At 43.4% G+C, this 20,731-nt stretch overlaps 1 protein-coding gene across 2 annotated transcripts in view; it reads left to right on the top strand.

Moving 5' to 3' along the window:
- RYR3 (ryanodine receptor 3) overlaps window positions 1-20,731 on the top strand; it is a 584,152-nt gene that overhangs the window by 378,526 nt on the left and 184,895 nt on the right. For both annotated transcript variants that reach the window (XM_025390215.1, XM_025390216.1), the window contains exons 39-42: window positions 14,424-14,697; window positions 16,100-16,214; window positions 18,365-18,494; window positions 19,770-19,873. In XM_025390215.1, coding sequence (XP_025246000.1) covers window positions 14,424-14,697; window positions 16,100-16,214; window positions 18,365-18,494; window positions 19,770-19,873 — 623 coding nt within the window. The remainder of the gene's footprint in view (window positions 1-14,423; window positions 14,698-16,099; window positions 16,215-18,364; window positions 18,495-19,769; window positions 19,874-20,731) is intronic.

Raw genomic sequence — 20,731 nt, forward strand, 5'->3', positions numbered from 1 at the left:
AAGCTCTTAGTAAATGTTGGCTATATTATTTGATATGGTTTGGCTCTGTGTCCTCACCCAAATCTCATGTCAAATTGTAATCCGTATGTTTTGAAGGAGGGACCTGGTGGGAGATGATTGAATCATGGGGGCGGGACTTCCCCTGTGCTGTTCTCGTAATAGAGTTCCCACAAGATCTGGTTGTTTGAAAGTGTGTAGCGCGTCCCCCTTCATACGCGCTCTCTCTCTCCTGCTCTGCCATGATAAGATGTGCTTGCTTCCCCTCCACCTTCCACCACAATTGTAAGTTTTCTGAGGCCTCGCAGCCATGCTTCCTGTACAGCCTGCAGAACTGTGAGTCAAACCTCTCTTCTTCATAAATTACGCAATCTCAGGTAGTTCTTTATAGCAGTGTGAGAATGGACTAATACATTATGATAATGAGAGGTAGGATGTTCTAGAAGGCAGTTTGAACTTTTATTCCCAAGGAAGCCAATATAGAAGGATACAAGTGTACATACTCAAAAATTAAATCCAGACCTGGGATGTGTCCTGCTGTTTCCGGTGGAGCCTGGAGCCAGCCCTACACCATCACACGCCCTCAAGGGGTCTGACAGCCAGTGCCTGTTCATGTGCCCTGATAACACGCTGTAAACAGAGCAGTTCTTCTTATCACCCAAGAACAATGCTCCAGATTGTCTTCACAGGTTTTTCCTTTCACTGCAGAGAGCCTTGTAACTTTATTCTGAGTAATCGCAACAACATCCTTGTTCTAGCAAAATGAGACCAAAATGGTACCTACTGCACAACTTGGGCCAGAGAGGCACTGGGGAAGCACAGAGAAATTTGCATGATGAATTCTCCAGAAGTCCTCTTGAAGTCCATGGATTTAACTTTTTCCCTGACCTTCTCTGCTAATAAGTAGTAGATATTTGACGACTTTGTAATTCAGACCAGACTTTTGGCCTGGAGGAAGCTCTAGGGCACAGACCACAGAGGGCATAAGTCCCACCCCCCAACCCCCGTAAATCTTCCCAACTAAATCTAGAGGGTGTTATTGCACCACCTGACCCCTGACACAGAAAGCTTCATTTCTCTGCCAGCAATCAGTACAGTCATCAAAAAGGCCATCAAGTTGCCACAGCTCATCTCCTCGATGTAAATGATTAGTGATGTGCAGTGATGCTTTGATAATGGCCACTTTACTTACCATAGTCAGTAACCACTGGAATTTTGAGATTTTATTTCTTCATCCTCAGGTTTTACTGTTAGGAAAAGCAGCTGGGTACCATCAAAATAGGGCAGTAAAACCTGGTGGTAAAATTCTTGATGCTCATTAATTTAACCCAGTGAAGCCAAAGGCTTTCATTTGCCGTTTTAGTAAATTGACACAACCCTTTCAAGAGCTCCATGGGTCAGATAGAAATAGAATCATGGAATATTAAGCTACAAGTGACTTGACTGCAAAGAAGTGCATGAGACACAGAGAGGTAGGTGACTTGCCCAAGGTCACACAGCCAGAGCTAAAACAAAAGACTCTCATTCCCTGCCCAGCACTCTTGTTCCCAGACCACACTTACATTCATTTTCTTCAACATAAATTTTATATTGCTAATTTCATTTTATTGGTGAAGAAATCAAGGCTCTGGGAAAATGAGTAATCTGCCCAGCCTGAGAGTCAGAAAAAGAACTAAAGCTTTATGGTTTGGGGGATTTTATTTCTGAATCCATTTTATGGTTTGTTAAAAGAGCAGCATCTAGACAGTATAACATAAATTTAAAGCATTAATAAAGATAACTATTTTTCTGAGTTTTATGGAGCTATTGGAAGTAAACAGCTCTAAGATGGTCAAGTAGGTGTGCTTAGACTCCAGCAGCGTGGATTGGAACCCAAGCCCTGACATTCACTAACTGATTGTAATGTTAGGCAAGTTTCTTAACCTCTGTATATTTCAGTTTCTCTGTATGAAAAATGAGAATAATAAGAGCTCCTATCCTGGTGGGTGGGGGCTAGGGAATATAAGGATTAAATAAAATAGTGCTCAGCTTGATGCCCTGGTACTTGGAAGTTTGTGTACCTCAGCTTCTGAAATGAGTATACAAAGCATAGATCATAAGAACTTCCATCTCCACATTTATCTTTTCAGATGCTTTCAGCAAACAAGCAACAGGAAGCCCAACTCAGGTAGAATAGCCATTAATGGATTTCACTGGCTGACACCTGTGAGTTTAGCGATGGAGCCAGCCAAGGGCTGAGTTGATCCAGGGGCTCTGCTCACTCCCCGGGCAGTCATGTTGCTTGTTGTTCCAGCTTTGCCCTCGAGCTGGCAGTAAGGTGGTGATTGCGGTTCTGGGCCTCATATCCATGCACTACAGTGTCCGAGGGAAAAGTGAGAAAGTTTATCCTGCCCTGGTATGACAAGCAAGGATCCCGAGATCACTTTTGATTACAAAAACTTGGTCACAGGCAAATCCGTGTACCAGAGTATGACCTAGAAAATAGAACATGCTGGTTGACTTAAGTCAACAGAGTCTATTTTTGAAATAAGTTTGGGTCATTTTACATTCCCGAGGAGCATAGGCTGTAAGTTGGAGAGGCAGAAACCTGTGCAAAAGCAGGGTTCTGTTAAGGAAGAAGAGACAAACGGGTGCTGTGTTTGTGGTCAGTAATATTCATTATGCATGATGGTTATCTTCAGCGTTCTTCATTTATTCAGGCGTTAATATTGACATGCAGCCAGTTCTAGCTCATGATTTTCAGAGGGAGAACAGGGCAAAAAGAAAAGCTGTGTTCTAAAAACTGGAGACTGTGCTGTCTGTAATGTACATATGTTAGCTAATGGTCCACAACAGTTCTGCAGTAGGTGCTTTCTGTGTTTAATGTCAGCTCTGGCTTCTCAAGAGCTCTGAGCCAGATCCAGGCAGACCTCAGTCACATCAATAGCCCTGCAATTTACTCCAGTTGCCTCAACAATCCATAGAGGACTGTATCTCTCTCGGATCCCAGTTTCTGTGGGCACTTTTGTCATGGCTTTCTAACGGAGACTCTCCAGTCTGATTTGTAGCTTCAGAAAAGAGTTAACCATCCTCCACCCAAGACTTTCTTAACAGCTGGAGTACATTAGTTTTCTATTGTTGCTATAACAAACTATCACAAACTTCATGGTACTGCAAACAACACAAATTTATTTCTTATCGTTCTGGACATCACAAGTCAACAATAGGCTAGTAGGGCTGCATTCCTTCTGGACTCTCTAGGGGAGAATATACATTTCATGCCTTTCCCAGCTTCTTCACATCTGAAAAGTCTCTTTTGTAAGGTAACATATTCATAGGTTCTCGTAATTAGGGCATGGACATTTGGGGGAGTTGGAGGGACATTATTTAGCCTACTACTGGGATAAAGAAAGTAGAGGTCAAAGTACACTCGTTCTTTACACTTCGAAATTATCTACCACCTGTTCATGCCTCCAGGGCATTTATAGCATGCCACAAGCTGATTTTTCAATCACTTAGAATTTAAAAATAAGTGTACATCCTTTAGATGCACATAATTATTTTTCTTTTCCCATTGTAATGGGAGCATTATAAATTGCTTTCTAAGTGTAACCTAAGTACGGTGCAATTTTGTTTGCTCCCTCTTCTCAAAGTGACTGGATGACTTTTTCTTCCAAACTGACCCAGATTTAAGAGCACTCACAAAAATATAACACCAGCATAGGTTTGAGATCTTTAAGCTGCAGGGATTTCCTTTGCCAGTGGCCAACCTTTCCTCTTTGATAACGTACTTCATTGCCTGGTGGCCACTTGGATTGTGATCTAAATTTGGAGGAGGAAATAAAAGATTCTTTACAGACCCCTGCAGCCTAAAAATTTAAACCTGCACCATGAAAATAAGTGACCTTTCCTTTATGGTAGTTGGCATTGCAAAACTGGTAATTTTACCATTTAAAAAGGAGTTACACCAACTTTGGTAGGTGAATCTCTAGAGAATTTCTCATAAGGGTCACACATGGTGGGCTTGGGTTCTAAAGTCAGAGGAGAAAGTTACAAAACGACAAGTGAAAGGGAATAAACAGCTTAACAAGGAGTGATACCTGGGCTCCAAACTGTTGTACTAAGGCTAACTCAAATTTAAAGACACTCTAACTCTTTGTTATTATATAAAAGGTCTGACTAGTCCAAAAATTAGGTAATGAGTAGTTTTGTTTTGTTTTGTTTTTTCCTTTTTGAAATATCCCTCAGGCATCAAGTCTCCCTAAACAATACAGTGCCTTGGAAATATTTCCGTTCAGAGTTAGCCTGAATAATCATTTAAAATGCAGCTTATAGATCATATATTTGGTATCATTGCCTTAATGTGACTACCCCTAATTACACTAATTGCAAAAGTGAAGTGAATTCGAGTGTTAATAATAATCTCATAAATGAAGCCATTTATAATTATCAAGGAAACCATCTGTACATGACTAGCTTCCCTAAGACATTCTGTTCAAGAGGATTTGCTTTATTTCTCATCAGAAAACAGGTGCTTGGTGACATATTTTTCTTTCTTTTTCCTTTTTTGAAAAGAGCACTGTATTATAATCCCATAAACTGAACCATCAAGTGCACTTGACAAGGCCTTCTTGAAATTCTGCTAAGTCAGTGCATAAAAATCCTAGAGATGCAACAAGGTCTGCTGAGGCATCCTTATTATGTGTGGTGGTTCTGAGTGGGGTAAAGTGGTGTGCACATGCATGTGTGCGTGTGTGAAAGAGTAAGACTGGCCATACATTGTGGCAAATGGTAGATTTAACCTCTTCACCTCAACGTCATCTTGCTTCTGGTGGCTGTCCCACTTTGAGAGTCATGTTTCTTCTGAATACTAAAGTGTTTTGTAGTCATTAAAGGGTAGCATTTCCAAAGACGAACTCAGAAAAGCAACAGAAATAAAATCAGTATTTAGTTATAACCCTTCTTAACATCTCTGTTGCTCTTTGTTTATGAAAGAGATTCAAATATAGTCACAAGAAATAAGTCCCTCCTTTGCTGTTTGAAAATCCTACCAAAATTGGGGAGTCCGTTCCAAGATGGCTGAATAGGAACAGCTCCAGTCTGCAGCTCTCAGCATGATTGATGCACAAGACGGGTGATTTCTGCATTTCCAACTGATGTACCTGGTTCATCTCATTGGGACTGGTTGGTCAGTGGGTGCAGCCCACGGAGGGCGAGCCAAAGCAGGGTGGGGCATCGCCTCACCCGGGAAGCGCAAGGGGTCAAGGGACTTCCCTTTCCTAGCCAAAGGAAGCCGTGACAGACTGTACCTGGAAAATCGGGAAACTTCTGCCCAAATACTGCGCTTTTCCAAAGGTCTTAGCAACTGGCAGATGAGATTCTCTCCTGTGCCTGGCTCGATGGGTCCCAGGCTCACGGAGCCTTGCTCACTGCTAGCACAGCAGTCTGAGATCAAACTGGCTGGGGGAGGGGCATCCGTCATTGCTGAGGCTTGAGTAGGTAAGCAAAGTGGCTGGGAAGCTCAAATTGGGCAAAGCCCACCACAGCTCAGCAAAGCTTACTGCCTCTATATACTCTACCTCTGTGGGCAGAGCATAGCTGAACAAAAGGCAGCAGACAACTTCTGCAGACTTAAACATCCCTGTCTGACAGCTCTGAAGAGAACAGTGGTTCTCGTAACATGGCGTTCGAGCTCTGAGAATGGACAGACTGCTTCCTCAGGTGGGTCCCTGACCCCTGTGTAGCCTAAATGGGAGACAGCTCCCAGTAGGGGGCGACAGACACCTCATACAGGCAGGTGCCCCTCTGGGGCAAAGCTTCCAGAGGAAGGATCAGGCAGCAATATTTGCTGTTCTGCAGCCTCCACTGGTGATACCCAGGCAAACAGGGTCTGGAGTGGACCTCCAGCAAACTCCAACAGACCTGTAGCTGAGGGACCTGACTCTTAGAAGGAAAACTAACAAACAGAAAGGAATAGCATCAACATCAACCAAAAGGAAATCCACATCAAAACCCCATCTGTAGGTCACCAGCATCAAAGACCAAAGGTAGACAGAACCACAAAGATAATTACCCAGGAGAACGTCCCCAACCTAGCAAGGCAACCCAACATTCAAATTCAGGAAATACAGAGAACACTACAAAGGTACTCCTCGAGAAGAACAACCCCAAGACACATAATTGTCAGATTGACTAAGTTTGAAATGAAAGAAAAAACGTTAAGGGCAGCTGGAGAGAAAGGTTGGCTTACCCACAAAGGGAAGCCCATCAGACTAACAGCAGATCTCTCAGCAGAAACCCTACAAGCCAGAAGAGAGTGGGGGCCAATATTCAACATTCCTAAAGAAATTTCAACCCAGAATTTCATATCCAGTCAAACTAAGCTTCATAAGTGTAAGAGAAATAAAATCCTTTACAGACAAGCAAATGCGGAGAGATTTTGTCACCGCCAGGCCTGCCTTAGAAGAGCTCCTGAAGGAAGCACTAAACATGGAAAGGAACAACCAGAACCAGCCATTTCAGAAACATGCCAAATTGTAAAGACCATCAATGCTATGAAGAAACTGTATCAATTAACAGGAAAAATAATCAACTAACATCATAATTATAGGATCAGATTCACACATAATAATATTAACCTTAAATGTAAATGGGCTAATGGCAACGAAAGCCAAAATTGACAAATGGGATCTAATTAAACTAAAGAGCTTCTCCACAGCAAAAGAAACTACCATCAGAGTGAACAGGCAACCTACAGAATGGGAGAAAAATTTTGCAATCTACCCATCTGACAAAGGGCTAATATCTAGAATCTATAAAGAATTCAAACAAATTTACAAGGAAAAAAAAAACATCAAAAAAGGGCAAAGGATATGAACAGACACTTCTCAAAAGAAGACATTCATGCCGCCAACACACACATGAAAAAATGCTCATTATCACTGTCCATCAGAGAAATGCAAATCAAAACCACAATGAGGTGCCATCTCATGCCAGTTAGAATGGCAATCATTAAAAAGTCAAGAAACAACAGGTGCTGGAGAGGATCCAGAGAAACAGGAATGCTTTTACACTGTTGGTGGGAGTGTAAATTAGTTCAACCATTGTGGAGGACAGTGTGGCGATTCCTCAAGGATCTAGAACTAGAAATACCATTTGATCCGGCAATCCCATTACTGGGTATATACCCGAAGGATTGTAAATCATGCTGCTATAAAGACACATGTACACGTATGTTTATTGTGGCACTATTCACAATAGCAAAGACTTGGAACTACCCAAAATGTCCATCAATGATAGACCGGATTAAGAAAATGTGGCACATATACACCATGGAATACTATGCAGCCATGAAAAAGGATGAGTTTGTGTCCTTTGTAGGGACATGGATGCAGCTGGAAACCATCATTGTCAGCAAACTATTCACAAAAACAGAAAACCAAACACCACATGTTCTCACTCATAGGTGGGAATTGAACAATGAGCTCACTTGGACATGGGAAGGGGAACATCACACACCAGGGCCTGTCAGGGAGTGGGTGGGGGGCTGGGGGAGGGATAGCATTAGGATAGGAGAAATACCTAATGTAAATGATGACTCGATGGGTGCAGCAAACCAACATGGCACGTGTATACCTGTGTAACAAACCTGCACATCGTGCACATGTACCCTAGAACTTAAAGTATAGTAAAAAAAAAAAAAAAAAAAAAGGAAAATCCTACCAAAATCATCAGCATTCCCCCATGGATACTTATATATGTGTTCACACACACACACACACACACACACACATACATATACAGGTACTATACGTATGAATCATCTAAGGAACATAGCATTCCAAGATAATCATAACAAAGCATGATGTCTTTTTCATCAGATCATGTAATGGAGTCTCCATGTAATGGAGACTTACTGTAGAAATATAAAAAACTTCAGATAAAAAAGCCATTGGAAGGAAAGAAAGGGAGATCTTATTGTTTCTTTCTCTAGTTTCTTTTGAATGTATGTGTTACTTTAGGAGTTGTGCCTTCTTATGAATTGTCTTATTTCCTAATTGAGACAACGGTTTTACTCATTATTTTACAATTTATTTTTTATTAAGTGCTTCACATGTATTAGTTTCTCCAGCTAGGCTGTAGTGGATAATAATTGTGTCTTGAAATAGTTTGTTATGAGTACTTCACCTTGGGCATGTAACAGATACCCAGAAAATGCTGGTCAGTTTAAAGCTAACTTAGAAGTAGCGTGCCTGGAGTTAGCTACTCACATGAAGACAGGCAGAAACTTGTGAATTGGGTATGTCCCGAGTCCTGGACACATCTCAACTTCAGGGCAAAGCCTTCTGTAGTTGACAGCTTTAGTTTCCAGTATTCATTAGAGCAAAGTCATTGCTGGAGGATCAGCTAATGTTGGGGACAAAGAATTGAGCGCCTCCCCTTCCAGCCTGCAGCCCACGTTTCTCTGTGTATGTGCAGAGCAGGCTGAAGAAAGCCACGCAGCCTCAGCGTAATACAAGTCTGGCTCGCTCCTTGCTTAGAAGATGACTGTTCTGAAGCCGAACTTAAGGAGAAGAAAAGCATTAGGAGCCCTTCAGGCTAGCAGGTTGCCCTTTGGTGAAGAATGAGTAATAGCCAGGGCCCTTGACTGCCAGGATTCAATTTTCAAAATAATGATTCTTTAATCTTCACTTTATTTCTCAATGTGAGGTGTCTTACTCTTCTTATATGAGATACTCTTCTTACATGAGATACTCACATTTAATCTCACACATACCCCACTCCCATCCAGAAGTAAACATGGAAAGCTTCCTAATCTGTAGATTTCTAGGTTCAGGTCTCAGCTACTTGATCAGAATCATGCAGCCCTAATAGAACAGATTTCATTTTAGCTGGAGAGAAAGCTTTGGTTTCCAATCACAGCCTCACTTCAGCGTAGGCCTTTTATGTAGGTCAGTGGTTCTCAAACCCTTTGGTCTTGGGACCCTTTTACACTGTGGAAAATTACTGAGAACCCCAAAGGCTTTAGTTTATGTGGATTATATCTATCAGTGTTTACCAAATATAAAATTAAAATTAACACTTAAATATTTATTCATTTAAAAATAAAAACCTTATTACATGTTATATAAAAATACTTTTATGAAAACTAAATGTTTCAAAACAAAAAGTGACATTTCTTTGCGTGATTATAAATCTCTTTAATGTCTGACTTAATTGAAAGCAGCTGGATTCTTATATCTGGTTAAAGAATAGGAAGAAAAATGGCCTTAAATATATGATTGGAAGGGTAGTAGTATTTTTCATAGCCTTTTCCAATAATTGTGAATATTCTTCTGTAATACTGTATCTGAATAAGTAGTAGTTTCTGAAAAGTTAGTTGGCATGTGGAATCTGAAACTATATTAACTAGATTTTTATGTACTTTGTTACATAAAAATTTGTTGGTCTGTCTCACACCTTGAATGGATCTTTTACCTATGAATGTTTTTGTAACATCATTCATTGATCATTGAGAGATTATTGGTTCACTGAGTTAATCAGAACTTCCAAATCTTGACACATTTCATTATAAAATACTTTGTTAATGTAGCTTAATCAGAAAAGTCTTTAAGTGCTGGGAAGCTATTGAGCTCCCAGTGTCAGATAAACATTTTTCAAAATTCTGATTTTCACTTTAAAGCTCAAATTTCATTATTGGCGACAAATACTGTCATTTGAAGTGAAAGGCTTACTTTTTTCATTTTTTTAATTTCATTTTTTTTCAAGTTAACCATACTTTGTCGTTCTTTAATTAAAAATGGCATTCCATGAAATAAGCAGCTGGTTCAGCTCACAACTCCATCACGCAAGTGCTTTTCCTCCGGAAAAGCCACTGAACTTTGATACATAGCAGAAGTGCTTTACTTCTTTTCTTTCTATGTACCATTCTGTCACACAGGATATTTTAAAGATGTAAACTCAAGAGTTTATGATTAATAAAAATAATTTTTACTGCTTTATTCAAGACATCGTTATGTGAAACTGGGCATTTATCTGAAAGTGTGGCAATAAAAAATATAGTTGGATGCTGCTAACTCGATTCAAGCTAAGGCACAAGCCGTTTTACCCACCATTGCTTTTGTACCATCAGTGCAATTATCAACACAATGAAAAAGGCAAACAATATCTTAGAATTTTTATGAAAATGCATTTGGACTTAAAGGGTATCTAAAGGGTCTCGGGCCCCCAGGGCTCTGCAGATCACAGTTTTGTAACTAGTGGTAAAGATGTCAGTAATAGTTCACCTTTATTAAACCCACAGTATGTGCCATCCATGGTTATATGCATTAATTAGTTTAATCATGAGATATTCAGGTATATGAAGAGCCTAACACAGTCCAGAAAATGTATCCTTTTTAACTTCTGGACTCTGGTACATTTTGGCCGCTCTGCTGCTGATGCATAGGAGCTAATTAAAATCTGAAGAATTTTCAGTAGCATTGCTGCTAGGGGTATAAACCTCCATTTTCTCAGTCCCAAAAGTGTTTAGACCTTGAGAAGTTCATTGACTCTGCCTGGGTTTGCTTGGCGGGTCCTGAGTCTCTAGTACCTGTCAGATGACAAAATATGCTGTGCTTTTCGTGGCTGCTGAAAATGTCCCCTTCTGCCCCTCTCCCTCTGAATTTTCTTTCTTTCTGTAGTTATTGTTTCTCTCACTTACTGCACCTTGGTTTCACAGTTCAAAACATTGTACAATACACATGGCTTTAAATGTCAGGCCTTCCATGGAATTACATCTGCCTGTCAGCAGCGCCGCAGTAGGTCTTGCCTCCTTTTCTGACAGAACCTGGGGGCTCCTTTCTTTTGTTTAAACTGCACTTTAGCTTGGTCACACATAAATATTTATCCCATTCTCTGACACTTACTTTGAAGGCTTGCCTGGACAGAGAATGGAGTGGAGGCTGTTTGCTGCTCCCTGCTTTGAGGCTAAAATGCTGTTTCCTTTCCCATTTGCCCTCTAGTGAGGTGTTTGGCTTTACATGCTCTCTAGGCCATAAATATTTATTTGGATTTTCGAGTCAGTGTGAGGCTAAGAGCTCACCCAAATCCTGAATTAATCTGAAAGCCAGGTTAAGGGAAACTAGTATGTACTTGGTTTTATTATGATTCTGTAAAATTCTCTGTTGAAAAGAAGATGGTCCTTGAGCAGATTAGTAATTCCAGCAGATCTGATTATTGCTTTTCAAGCGTGGCAGGGACTGGGATAGCGTGTATTATATTTGCAGAGAATTGTTTTGTTAGTCGTGAGAACTATAACTCTTTCAAGCCAAAGTACATGTTTTAAAGGAAACTGTACTGACAGGACTAGAAAAACTCAAATTGGGTCCGAGGGTCTACCTTTTTGTCTTGCTTTCATTCTTACTACACAAGTAATAAGAGTGCATCCATACGTATTTGTGGTTGTCTCTGATGCTGCCTCTGTTGTGCTGCATGCCTGGTGCCCTGGGCTCCACAGTTGCTGCCCTCTGCACTACCAAGCCTGCCCCACCGCTCCAGCAGCACCCGGGGCCTGTGCCCGGCCCTTTGTGCTGCTCAGTGTGCATGTGTGTGGCGTCCGCATGGCAGCCTGGCCTCCTGCGGCCTCCTAGGCCCTGTGCCTGTGGCTACAGCGGCTGCGTGCTGTACACCGAAGGAGACAAAACTTCCGTTGAATTCCTGAGTGATGAAATTAAGGAGGAAAGGGAAATCCAGAAGCATAAGAGGCATTCCCTCCCTAAGAGGTCTGGAAGTTGGGAGCTAGAATTTAAATGGAACAGACGCTAAATGAGTATGGCAAGTTGCCAGAGGAAAGATCTCTGTCATTTTAAACATTATCAGTAGCATCTCACCCACATCTGATGGTGAGGAGGAGCCCTCACAAGGGCAGTAGGTTGAAGAACAGGATTCTGAATTAACATCAATTCCCAGTTTCATAGCTGAAGTTATGAAGAATGATAGCAAGAAGGTCCTGGTGCTGACTGGCACTATCAGAGGATGAGTTTGGACAAGAAGAGCAGGTAGAGAGTAACATTTTCTCCATCAAGGAAGTTAGCTTTCAGTCCAATGGCAAGTCTGAATGGAAGGACACTAGTACACACTTGACACAGAGTTGCCGGACTAGGCCTTGTATTATTTCCTTGAGGACCAAGGGGTGGACAGCGCTTTTGTGGATGGGTTGGTGCAGCTCAGCCCGGTTCCGGAGCACGAGGAGGACGTTACTTTTCTTGAAGATCTCAAAGTTTTGTCAAGAACCAGCAGAGTAGACAGCTACTGAAGCCTTAGTTTTATGGCAGGCTTTGGCCAACGAACAAATCCTACTGTGAAGCCAGGCACTATCATCCTAATACCATTAAAAAAAGAGCAAATTTAAATTCTTTCTTTTGTGCTCATTTACTATTAGTTTGTTTTTTCTGTACAAATCTATTGTTACTAGGTTTTTTTTGTTTTTGTTTTTTTTTGTTTGTTTGTTTGTTTTTGAGATGGAGTCTCTCTTTGTCGCCCAGGCTGGAGTGCAGTGGCGCGATCTCGGCTCACTGCAAGCTCCGCCTCCCAGGTTCACGCCATTCTCCTGCCTCAGCTTCCCGAGTAGCTGGGACTACAGGTGCCCACCACCACGCCCAGCTAATTTTTTGTATTTTTGGTGGAGATGGGGTTTCACCGTGTTAGCCAGGATGGTCTCGATCTCCTGACCTCATGATCTGCCCACCTCCGCCTCCCAAAGTGCTAGGATTACAGGCGTGAGCCACTGCGCCCAGCCTAGATTTTTAAAATAATATGACAGACAATAAAATTATGGTTTCTCCTCCAAAATATATACATGTGAATTAACTAGGAGATGCAGGAACTTTTATATGTGGACTCTGAGGAAACAGGCTTCTGACAAGGAGCCCAGCATAGCCCTTAAATAACTTTGCCCCTAGAGGATACAGATATTATCTAATCTAGCAGGTATTAGTCGGCAGTCCCTGCCTAGTGAGATCTCTTAAGAACGTCTTTTAACTGTGCTTCTCTCTGACTTGGGTGTCCTTTTTTAAGGTTTTCAGTTTATGTCTCCTATCTGAATCTAACACACCCACAGGGTTGATAGACACAGCAGTAAGTTAAATTAATCCTTTACATGTAGGTCTCTTTTAAAGCTTGGTAACTGAGTTCTATTTTTATATCCTTACGATGAGCCAAGACTGTATATACAGCAGACATCTGCCATCTATAGTGATATGGAGTAGAAACCTCGACCATTAGAGATGGCATGGGCTACCAGAAGCACTGATCTGTTTACTCCCCTTTCTTTCATTGATTGACTGAGTGACCTTCATTGTCCCCTTGGCTTTGCCTGGCCTGAATTAAGGATCTTCCTGCCATCCATACCTTGTAGGACTGTGATATGCAGTGCCAGAGTAGGATGCATTTGTGATTTAACAGCAGCATGTCTCACCTCTGTCATCTTCTGGAGGTGTGGATGGTATGGGAAGGGGTGAGCAGTGCTTTCCCAGCCATTCCAGCAGGTCCCCTTCCTCCTTTACCTCCTACGCCAGTGCCAATCAGCAATTTTCAGGGGCTTTTTAGTCTGACCTCTGAAGGTTCCACAGCTGTTCTGAGTCCCAGTTCAGTGATCTTTCCTTTACTTGTATAGACAGTAAAATTTCTGTAAAACCAGTATGAGCCCCAATAAATTCTGAATTCAAAGGCATTGTGGTTTTTATTCTCTTGATGCTTATGAAAGGAGCCCAAGATGCAGTGTCAGCTGACTCTTGCCAAAGATACAGTGCAAAAAAACCTGTTCAGATTCTAGGATGATGGTCAGATGTCCCACTGTAAAGCCTTTAGAGCTGTTCTCTCAGCCCAGCATGGATGCAAATATTGTTTAATCAAAACAGAATGGTTAACACCCTCAACTCATAATTGGGATATTCTTTTATTATTATATAGCCGATTTATTTGTCTTTTGATGATATATTCTACTTCTGTGCATGTCATATCCAACCCTTAAAATACAATTTTTTTTGTTTGTTTTTTTGAGACAGAGTTTCACTCTGGTGCCCAGGCTGCAGTGCAGTGATGCAGTCATGGCTTACTGCACCCTCAACCTCCAAGGCTCGAGCAGTCCTCCCACCTCAGCCTCCCAAGCAGCTGACTACAGGCGTGTGCAACCACACCCAGCTTTTTTTTTTTTTTTTTTTTTTTAAAGCAACAGGGTCTCCCTTTGTTGCCCAGGCTGGTCTCAAACTCATAGGCTCAAGCAGTCCTTCAGCCTCAGCCTCCCAAATTGCTAGGATTATAGGCATGAGCCACTGCACATTGCCTGTAATAAGAATTTTATAACCTCATCCAGCGATGTGTCTTCTATTTGCATGAAGTGGCTGAAACACCCAGCTCTCCCCGAGCCATGACAGCCACAGTCCTGGTCCCTCCTGTTGTCCTTCCAGCAACATTGAAGGAGCTCATCTCACAGACGATGATCTGCTGGGCCCAGGAGGACCAGATCCAGGATGCAGAGCTGGTCCGAATGATGTTCAACCTTCTCCGGAGGCAGTATGACAGCATCGGGGAGCTGCTGCAGGCGCTGCGGAAGACCTACACCATCAGCCATGCCTCTGTAAGCGACACCATCAACCTGCTGGCTGCCCTGGGCCAGATCCGCTCCCTCCTCAGTGTCAGGATGGGCAAGGAAGAGGAGTTGCTCATGATCAACGGGCTGGGGTAGGTGGCTCACAGTTCTGTGCCGTTCTCTCTAGAGAGCTTTGAGTGGGAAAACTGACTTACCTTGATATATGGATGTAGTGGAATCAAATCATATTAAATCTTTGTGTGACGTGATTCCAGTCTCACTCCTCCTGCGGTCGTAGCCTTTGTAGCCTAAGAGACCCGACGACTCGCAGCGAAAGGCATTGCTGACAGTAGTGTGGAGGAGTCTTGGAGAAAAGCAGTTACTGGGTTTGAATCTTTTGAAAATAGCCCCAGGGAGCCCATGGAAACATTTGGAGGAAGAGACAGTGTGTTCAACCCAAGACAGAAATTATCTGAGTGCTTGAGTTTCAGAAGCTTTCTAGCTTCTGAAACTTCCCTCTGAAAAACTGCCACCTCATCTCTCCCTTTTCTCAGCACTAGCCTAGAGTCATTTTTGTTAGTTCATTGAGATAACTTTCCCCTTAACGGTAGCTCATGGCTCTCCCTTAGAAGCCATGAAGTCAAACAAATTCATTGCATTTTAGACGTCAAAAGGATTTCCTTTAATTATATACTGTAGCACTTCTATTTTGCAGTTGAGAATACCAAGGTCCAAAAAGATTCACTAACCAGCCTACAGTTTTACTTTATTAGAATCAAGAACCAGACCAACAGACATCCTCCTACCTAACTTTTCATCCTACCGCCCTTGAGCCAGCAAACCAAAGGAGCATCACCAAGGTGCAGGAAAGGGACGTTCAGGATCCGTGGCGGGGAAATGCTTGCATTTATCAAACTCATTTCCAAAGAGAGATCTTATATAAACGAAGAGACTTCTATGGGAATAGAGTACAGTTAGAGAATTATTATCTCCCCCAGCCTTCGTAGTAGACATCGCAGGAGTAAAAACTGGCAGTTGCAGGTGGTGATTCCTGCAACCCTCAAGAGAAGGGGAATGGGCCAGCCAGAAAGTAACCCCCCAGCAAGGGAGTACACAGCAAATTACCAGGCTCTTTCTGTATTTTGACTTGCCTGCAGCTGTACTCTGTGAGTGTATATGGGATGACTTAAAGATATAATTGTTCTTACATGTTAATGTCGTGAGTTTTTAAAGCCTATTGTCCAAAAGCTTCATTGGTATCTAAAATTATTACAAGAAAAGAAAAACCAGGGATGTTTAATAGGTCATTAGAAAGAAATGTTTCAAAGAGAAAGAGCAAGTACTTAGAAGTAGAGGCGCACAGAATATTTCCGTCAGCTAGAATGGCCCTGCACATACATTCCACCTGACCTAGCGCCTTCTTATTATTTGTTTCAGCTTGTCACTTTCATATTACTTCACGCCCTCATGTGTGTGTGTGTGTGTTCTCATCCCTGAATTTTCCTAGCCTATAAATAAACAGGTGCTGAAGACTCTCTTTGATCCTTACCCTAGAGAAATAATGAACAACAAGGTGTTTTACCAGCATCCCAACCTCATGAGAGTCCTGGGCATGCACGAGACGGTGATGGAGGTGATGGTGAACGTGTTGAGTACAGAGAAATCTCAGGTAATGCTAAAAGGAGAACCTAGCCAGAACTTGTCCCTTGAAGCAGGAGCACATGAGGTGACTTGTTCAGAGCCACATGGCTGGTGTCCGTTGCCTCAGTTTCTCTTCCAGGGAGAGGGAGGGACATGCACAGTGCCAAGAAGGAGCCAAGCGATGGGATAATGCTGCTGGATGGAATCCCGTTGTGTAAGAGCTCTTGAAGCTTGGAGACTCTCTTCATTAATCCCACTGGGCTCTTCAGTTGCTAAGTTTACTTCCCGTGTTCTGCAACCCTGCGCTTTCCAAGATGGAGTAACTCTGACTGCCACTTAGGAGCCTGGTGTGCCTTGTGCTGGGTCAGGAGAAGGCTGTGCTAAAGGAGAACAAGATCTCAGTAGTGATCCTGGCAGTGTCTCCCCAGAAGTGTTTGTGTTTCCTCCGTCAACCGGGCTCCTGAAGAAGCCAGGTTTCCTTGCCAGCTCCCCCATAAGGAGGCTGCATCAGGGGGAATCTCCTGTTGGTAAAGGGAGAGGAGTGGGGATAGGACACAACTGGACATTTATCCCAGCCAGGCTGGGGTCCTCCTCACAGTTAAACGGCTTCCGCAGGCAGTAGATAGGGTATGGCTTCAAATGTTGGAAATTCTAGAATGCCAGGGTCCTAGGAAGGGTGATTTCCGGTGCAGTTTCATCAGCGCTGCTGGGGAGGGGGTGGGTGTGTAGAAGGAACAGAAGCCAGGGTCATGTTCCTCATGGGCTTCCTTCTGATTTCTTGGGAAAGGGAAATCTCTCCAGAAGATCCCTGAGCACATGTCTGGATGCCTTAGCGAGCAGCTAGATGATGTTTCTGAATCTTATTTCTTAGAGCATCCTCTGGAACATTAAAGGAGAAAATCAAGGTCGTCTTAGGATCCTGAGCAAGGTTAACACTGCCACCATTTATTGAGCATTGTAGGATCAAAAATAAGATTTGGCCCAACCTAGAGATACCGGTTACTTTGTTAAGCAGAAAGGCCAAGTACAGTCAACAGGAATGTAAGATGGCATCTTTATGCTAGACTGCATGAAACAAATGGCAAGTGCTATGGAATCCCATAGAAGAGCAATTATCAATGACAGAAGTAGTCAGGGAAGACTCAGAGAGCGATGCCTTTCAGGCTTGCACAACGGTAGAGGCCAGCCTTGACCCAGGGCACTTGGGTTTTGATATACTGATGGGCCTTGTGTGTCTACGATCACCTGTGTCTGTCTGTCTGTCTCTCTCCTCTCTCTGTTTCTCTCCTCTCTCTCTCTCCTTTGTCTCTCTCTCCTCTCTCTCTCTCCTCTCTCTTCTCTCTCTCTCTCTTCTCTCCTCTCTCTCCTTTGTCTCTCTCCTCTGTCTCTGTCCTCTCTCTCCCCTCTCTCTTTCTCTCCTCTCTCTCTCTCCTCTCTCTCTCTCTCCTCTCTCTCTCTCCTCTTTCTCTCTCCTCTCTCTCTCCTCTCTCTCTCCTCTCTGCCTCTCTCTCCTCTTTCTTCTGTCTCTCTCTCTCTCCTGTCTCTCTCTCTCTCTCCTGTCTCTCCTCTGTCTCTCTCCTCTCTCTCCGTCTCTCTCTCTTCTCTATCTCCTCTCTCTCTCTCCTCTCTCTCTCTCTCCTCTCTCTCTCTCCTCTCTTTCCTCTCTTTTCTCTCTCTCTCCTCTCTCTTCTCTCTCTCTGTTCTCTCTCTCCTCTCTCTCTCTCCTTTGTCTCTCTCCTTTGTTTCTCTCGTCTCTCTCTCTTCTCTCTCTCTCTCTCCTCTCTCTTTCTCTCCTCTCTCTTTCTCTCCTCTCTTTCTCTCTGAATTCTGTCCACTCCCTTCCTACTTGGAAACAACAATAGCCTGGTAGAAAAAGGTCATGCAATTTCATGTGACTTCCGAGGATGACAGATTCTTGTTTGACATCTGTTTCTCTTGGAGGAAAGATATTTCAGGAACTATAACTATCATTCAGTATTTTTGGGAGCCTCTTCTTGGGTGTCCACTCTCTGTCTCTCCTATGAATCAGTCTTGGGAAAAAAAAAGGAAGGAGAAAGTTCATTTTTCCAAGTGTTCACAGCTTAGGATACTTTACCCATTTAAGACTCTGAGGTCAGAGTTTTCAGAAAGGCTTCATGATAGATTCTTTTCTCTGACACTTTCTACTTCTCCCTACAGATTGCATTTCCAAAGATGGTTGCTAGCTGCTGCCGTTTCCTTTGCTATTTCTGTCGAATTAGCCGGCAAAATCAGAAGGCCATGTTTGAGCATCTGAGTTACCTTCTGGAGAATAGCAGCGTTGGCCTGGGTGCGTAAGTCTTCTTGTAATTTCCACATCCAAACTCGAAGGTTATACTCTGCCTTTGACCACTTAGGAAATACAGGGAAAGAAGCCACATGCGTGCTGTGATATTTGTAAATACTAGAAGAGACCCTGCCTGATTTAAAACAACTGAAATAACGATGCCACAACAACTGAAGTAACGATGCCACAACAACTGAAGCAACGATACCACAACAACTGAAGCAACGATACCACAACTGAAGCAACGATACCACAACAACTGAAGTAACGATGCCACAACAACTGAAGTAACGATGCCACAACGACATTCTCCAACTAAGTAGAGATGTTGCTACCAGCCAACATTGGTGACAGATTAGTGTTGGCATAGTCATACAGTTTTACCTCATCTCTCTTGGGACCAGTGCCCCGTGGTTTACAAAATGTCCCTGGGATTGCAGATGTAGTCTGGGGGCACAGCTCTTCCCAGCCCACTCAACTGACCAGGGAGCGGTGCTGATGAGACCAAGGTCATGGATCCGATCTCGTCTTGGCAGGCTGGCTGCAGGCTGCATACCTGTCCATCAGCCTCCCAGCAAATGCTTTCCTTAGCCGGGAGGCAGACTGGCCGACAGCAATTGTGGATAAACAGTGTAAATCCACCACCACCACTAGAAAAACAAGTCAGTGCATATGTCTTACTCATTGTTCTGGATATAAACGAAATGAATTTGTGGCATACACAAATACTTCCACTTGAAAACTGAAGTTTCAGGGGTTTTTATTTCTCAAATGCAACCTCAGGCTACTAACCTTTTTGTAAAATGCCACCTGAAGTTTTTCTTAATTCTAGCCTGAGAACCAAACAAACAAGTCAAAAACAACATTGGTGACCTGGTGAAACTATCTGAGCTAATGCTGTTCGATGCTATTTTTAAACTCCAGGTGGTAGCCCCAGAAATACCCAAGTTCCACTGGGCTTTGTTGGTCAAGTGGCATCTGATATGGGGGCCTCAAGAAGTTTTGTGTTAGAAAAGCACTTGGAAATACATGGTCCGGGCTGGTAGTGTGAACCGATTTTCTATTAATTCGTATTCATGGTAATGAATGTGGGGAGGAAGGTTAGCTAATAGAGCTGTTCTTAACTCCAGTGCACTGTCCCGTTGGAGAACGGGCGTGTAAACCAGGTTTCAATGTGTTTGCTGCCCTCTCCTGTCCGTTTATGTGCACTGCAGTCTCAGCTCGGTGCCAAGTGTCTTCCTCTGTCCCTTTCTTGCTAATTCTCCCTTCCTCCCTCAGCCTCCCCGTCGATGAGGGGATCCACCCCGCTGGATGTGGCAGCGTCCTCTGTGATGGACAACAACGAGTTAGCGCTGGGCTTGGAGGAACCAGACCTGGAGAAGGTAACTGCCCTTGGGGAGGCAGTGTGGTGCTGCTCTTTTCCGCCTGTAGTGCAGCTGAGCTAAGAATAAACAGATCACGGATGGAGCCTCTGTCACTGTATCCTCATCTTGGTGGGCTTATAGGGAAAGCGTGGAAGAATGTGAGTAACCGGTAGCAGCACAACGAGTATGACCAAGGGATCTCCTGTGAGCACAGGTAGCCAAGTTCAGAGACATGGATATGTGGGCACTGCTGTTCGTATGTGGAAGCCCAGCCTCATTGGTCTACATGGAACATCACCAGATGCCTGCGGTTCCTAATAAAGTTCTGTGTAATTTATAAATTTATAAATTTACCTATGGAAGGAAGAGACATGGCAGAATACTGTATAATCAGAGTCCTTTCCATGTGCAGATGAGACAAACTGAGCTGCCCTCTGCTGGGAGGGTGAATGAAGCTCCTGGTGGTGGCGATGGTTGGGGCCGCCTCACTACATCTTTTCCCCATCCCTTTCTTTCAGTGATGTCCTTGACCGGAGGGCTGGCAGGACTCACAGTGCGACTTTCTGAGTGTGGGAAAGAGCAACCTGGGAGTGGGGGGTTGGGAGGCGGTGTAGAGGGGAGGGTCATGGGCAAGTCACAGACCAGTCAAAGGTCATCATTGTGTAGGGGGTTTGGGAGCACGCGGAAAAGGGCACCTGATCCTGCCTAGTGGATTAGGAAGGTCACTTAGAAACAGTGGTGACCCGAGGGATGAGTAGAAGCTGATCAGCCACGTTGTTGGGCGATCCCAGCATGGCGTGCTGGGGAGTAGGAGACTGGGTATGACTGAAGCGCAGACTGCCTGGGGGATGTGGTAAGAATGAGGCAGAAGCAGTG

Source organism: Theropithecus gelada, chromosome 7a (genome assembly GCF_003255815.1).
Source record: "Theropithecus gelada isolate Dixy chromosome 7a, Tgel_1.0, whole genome shotgun sequence".
Classification (NCBI taxonomy): domain Eukaryota; kingdom Metazoa; phylum Chordata; class Mammalia; order Primates; family Cercopithecidae; genus Theropithecus; species Theropithecus gelada.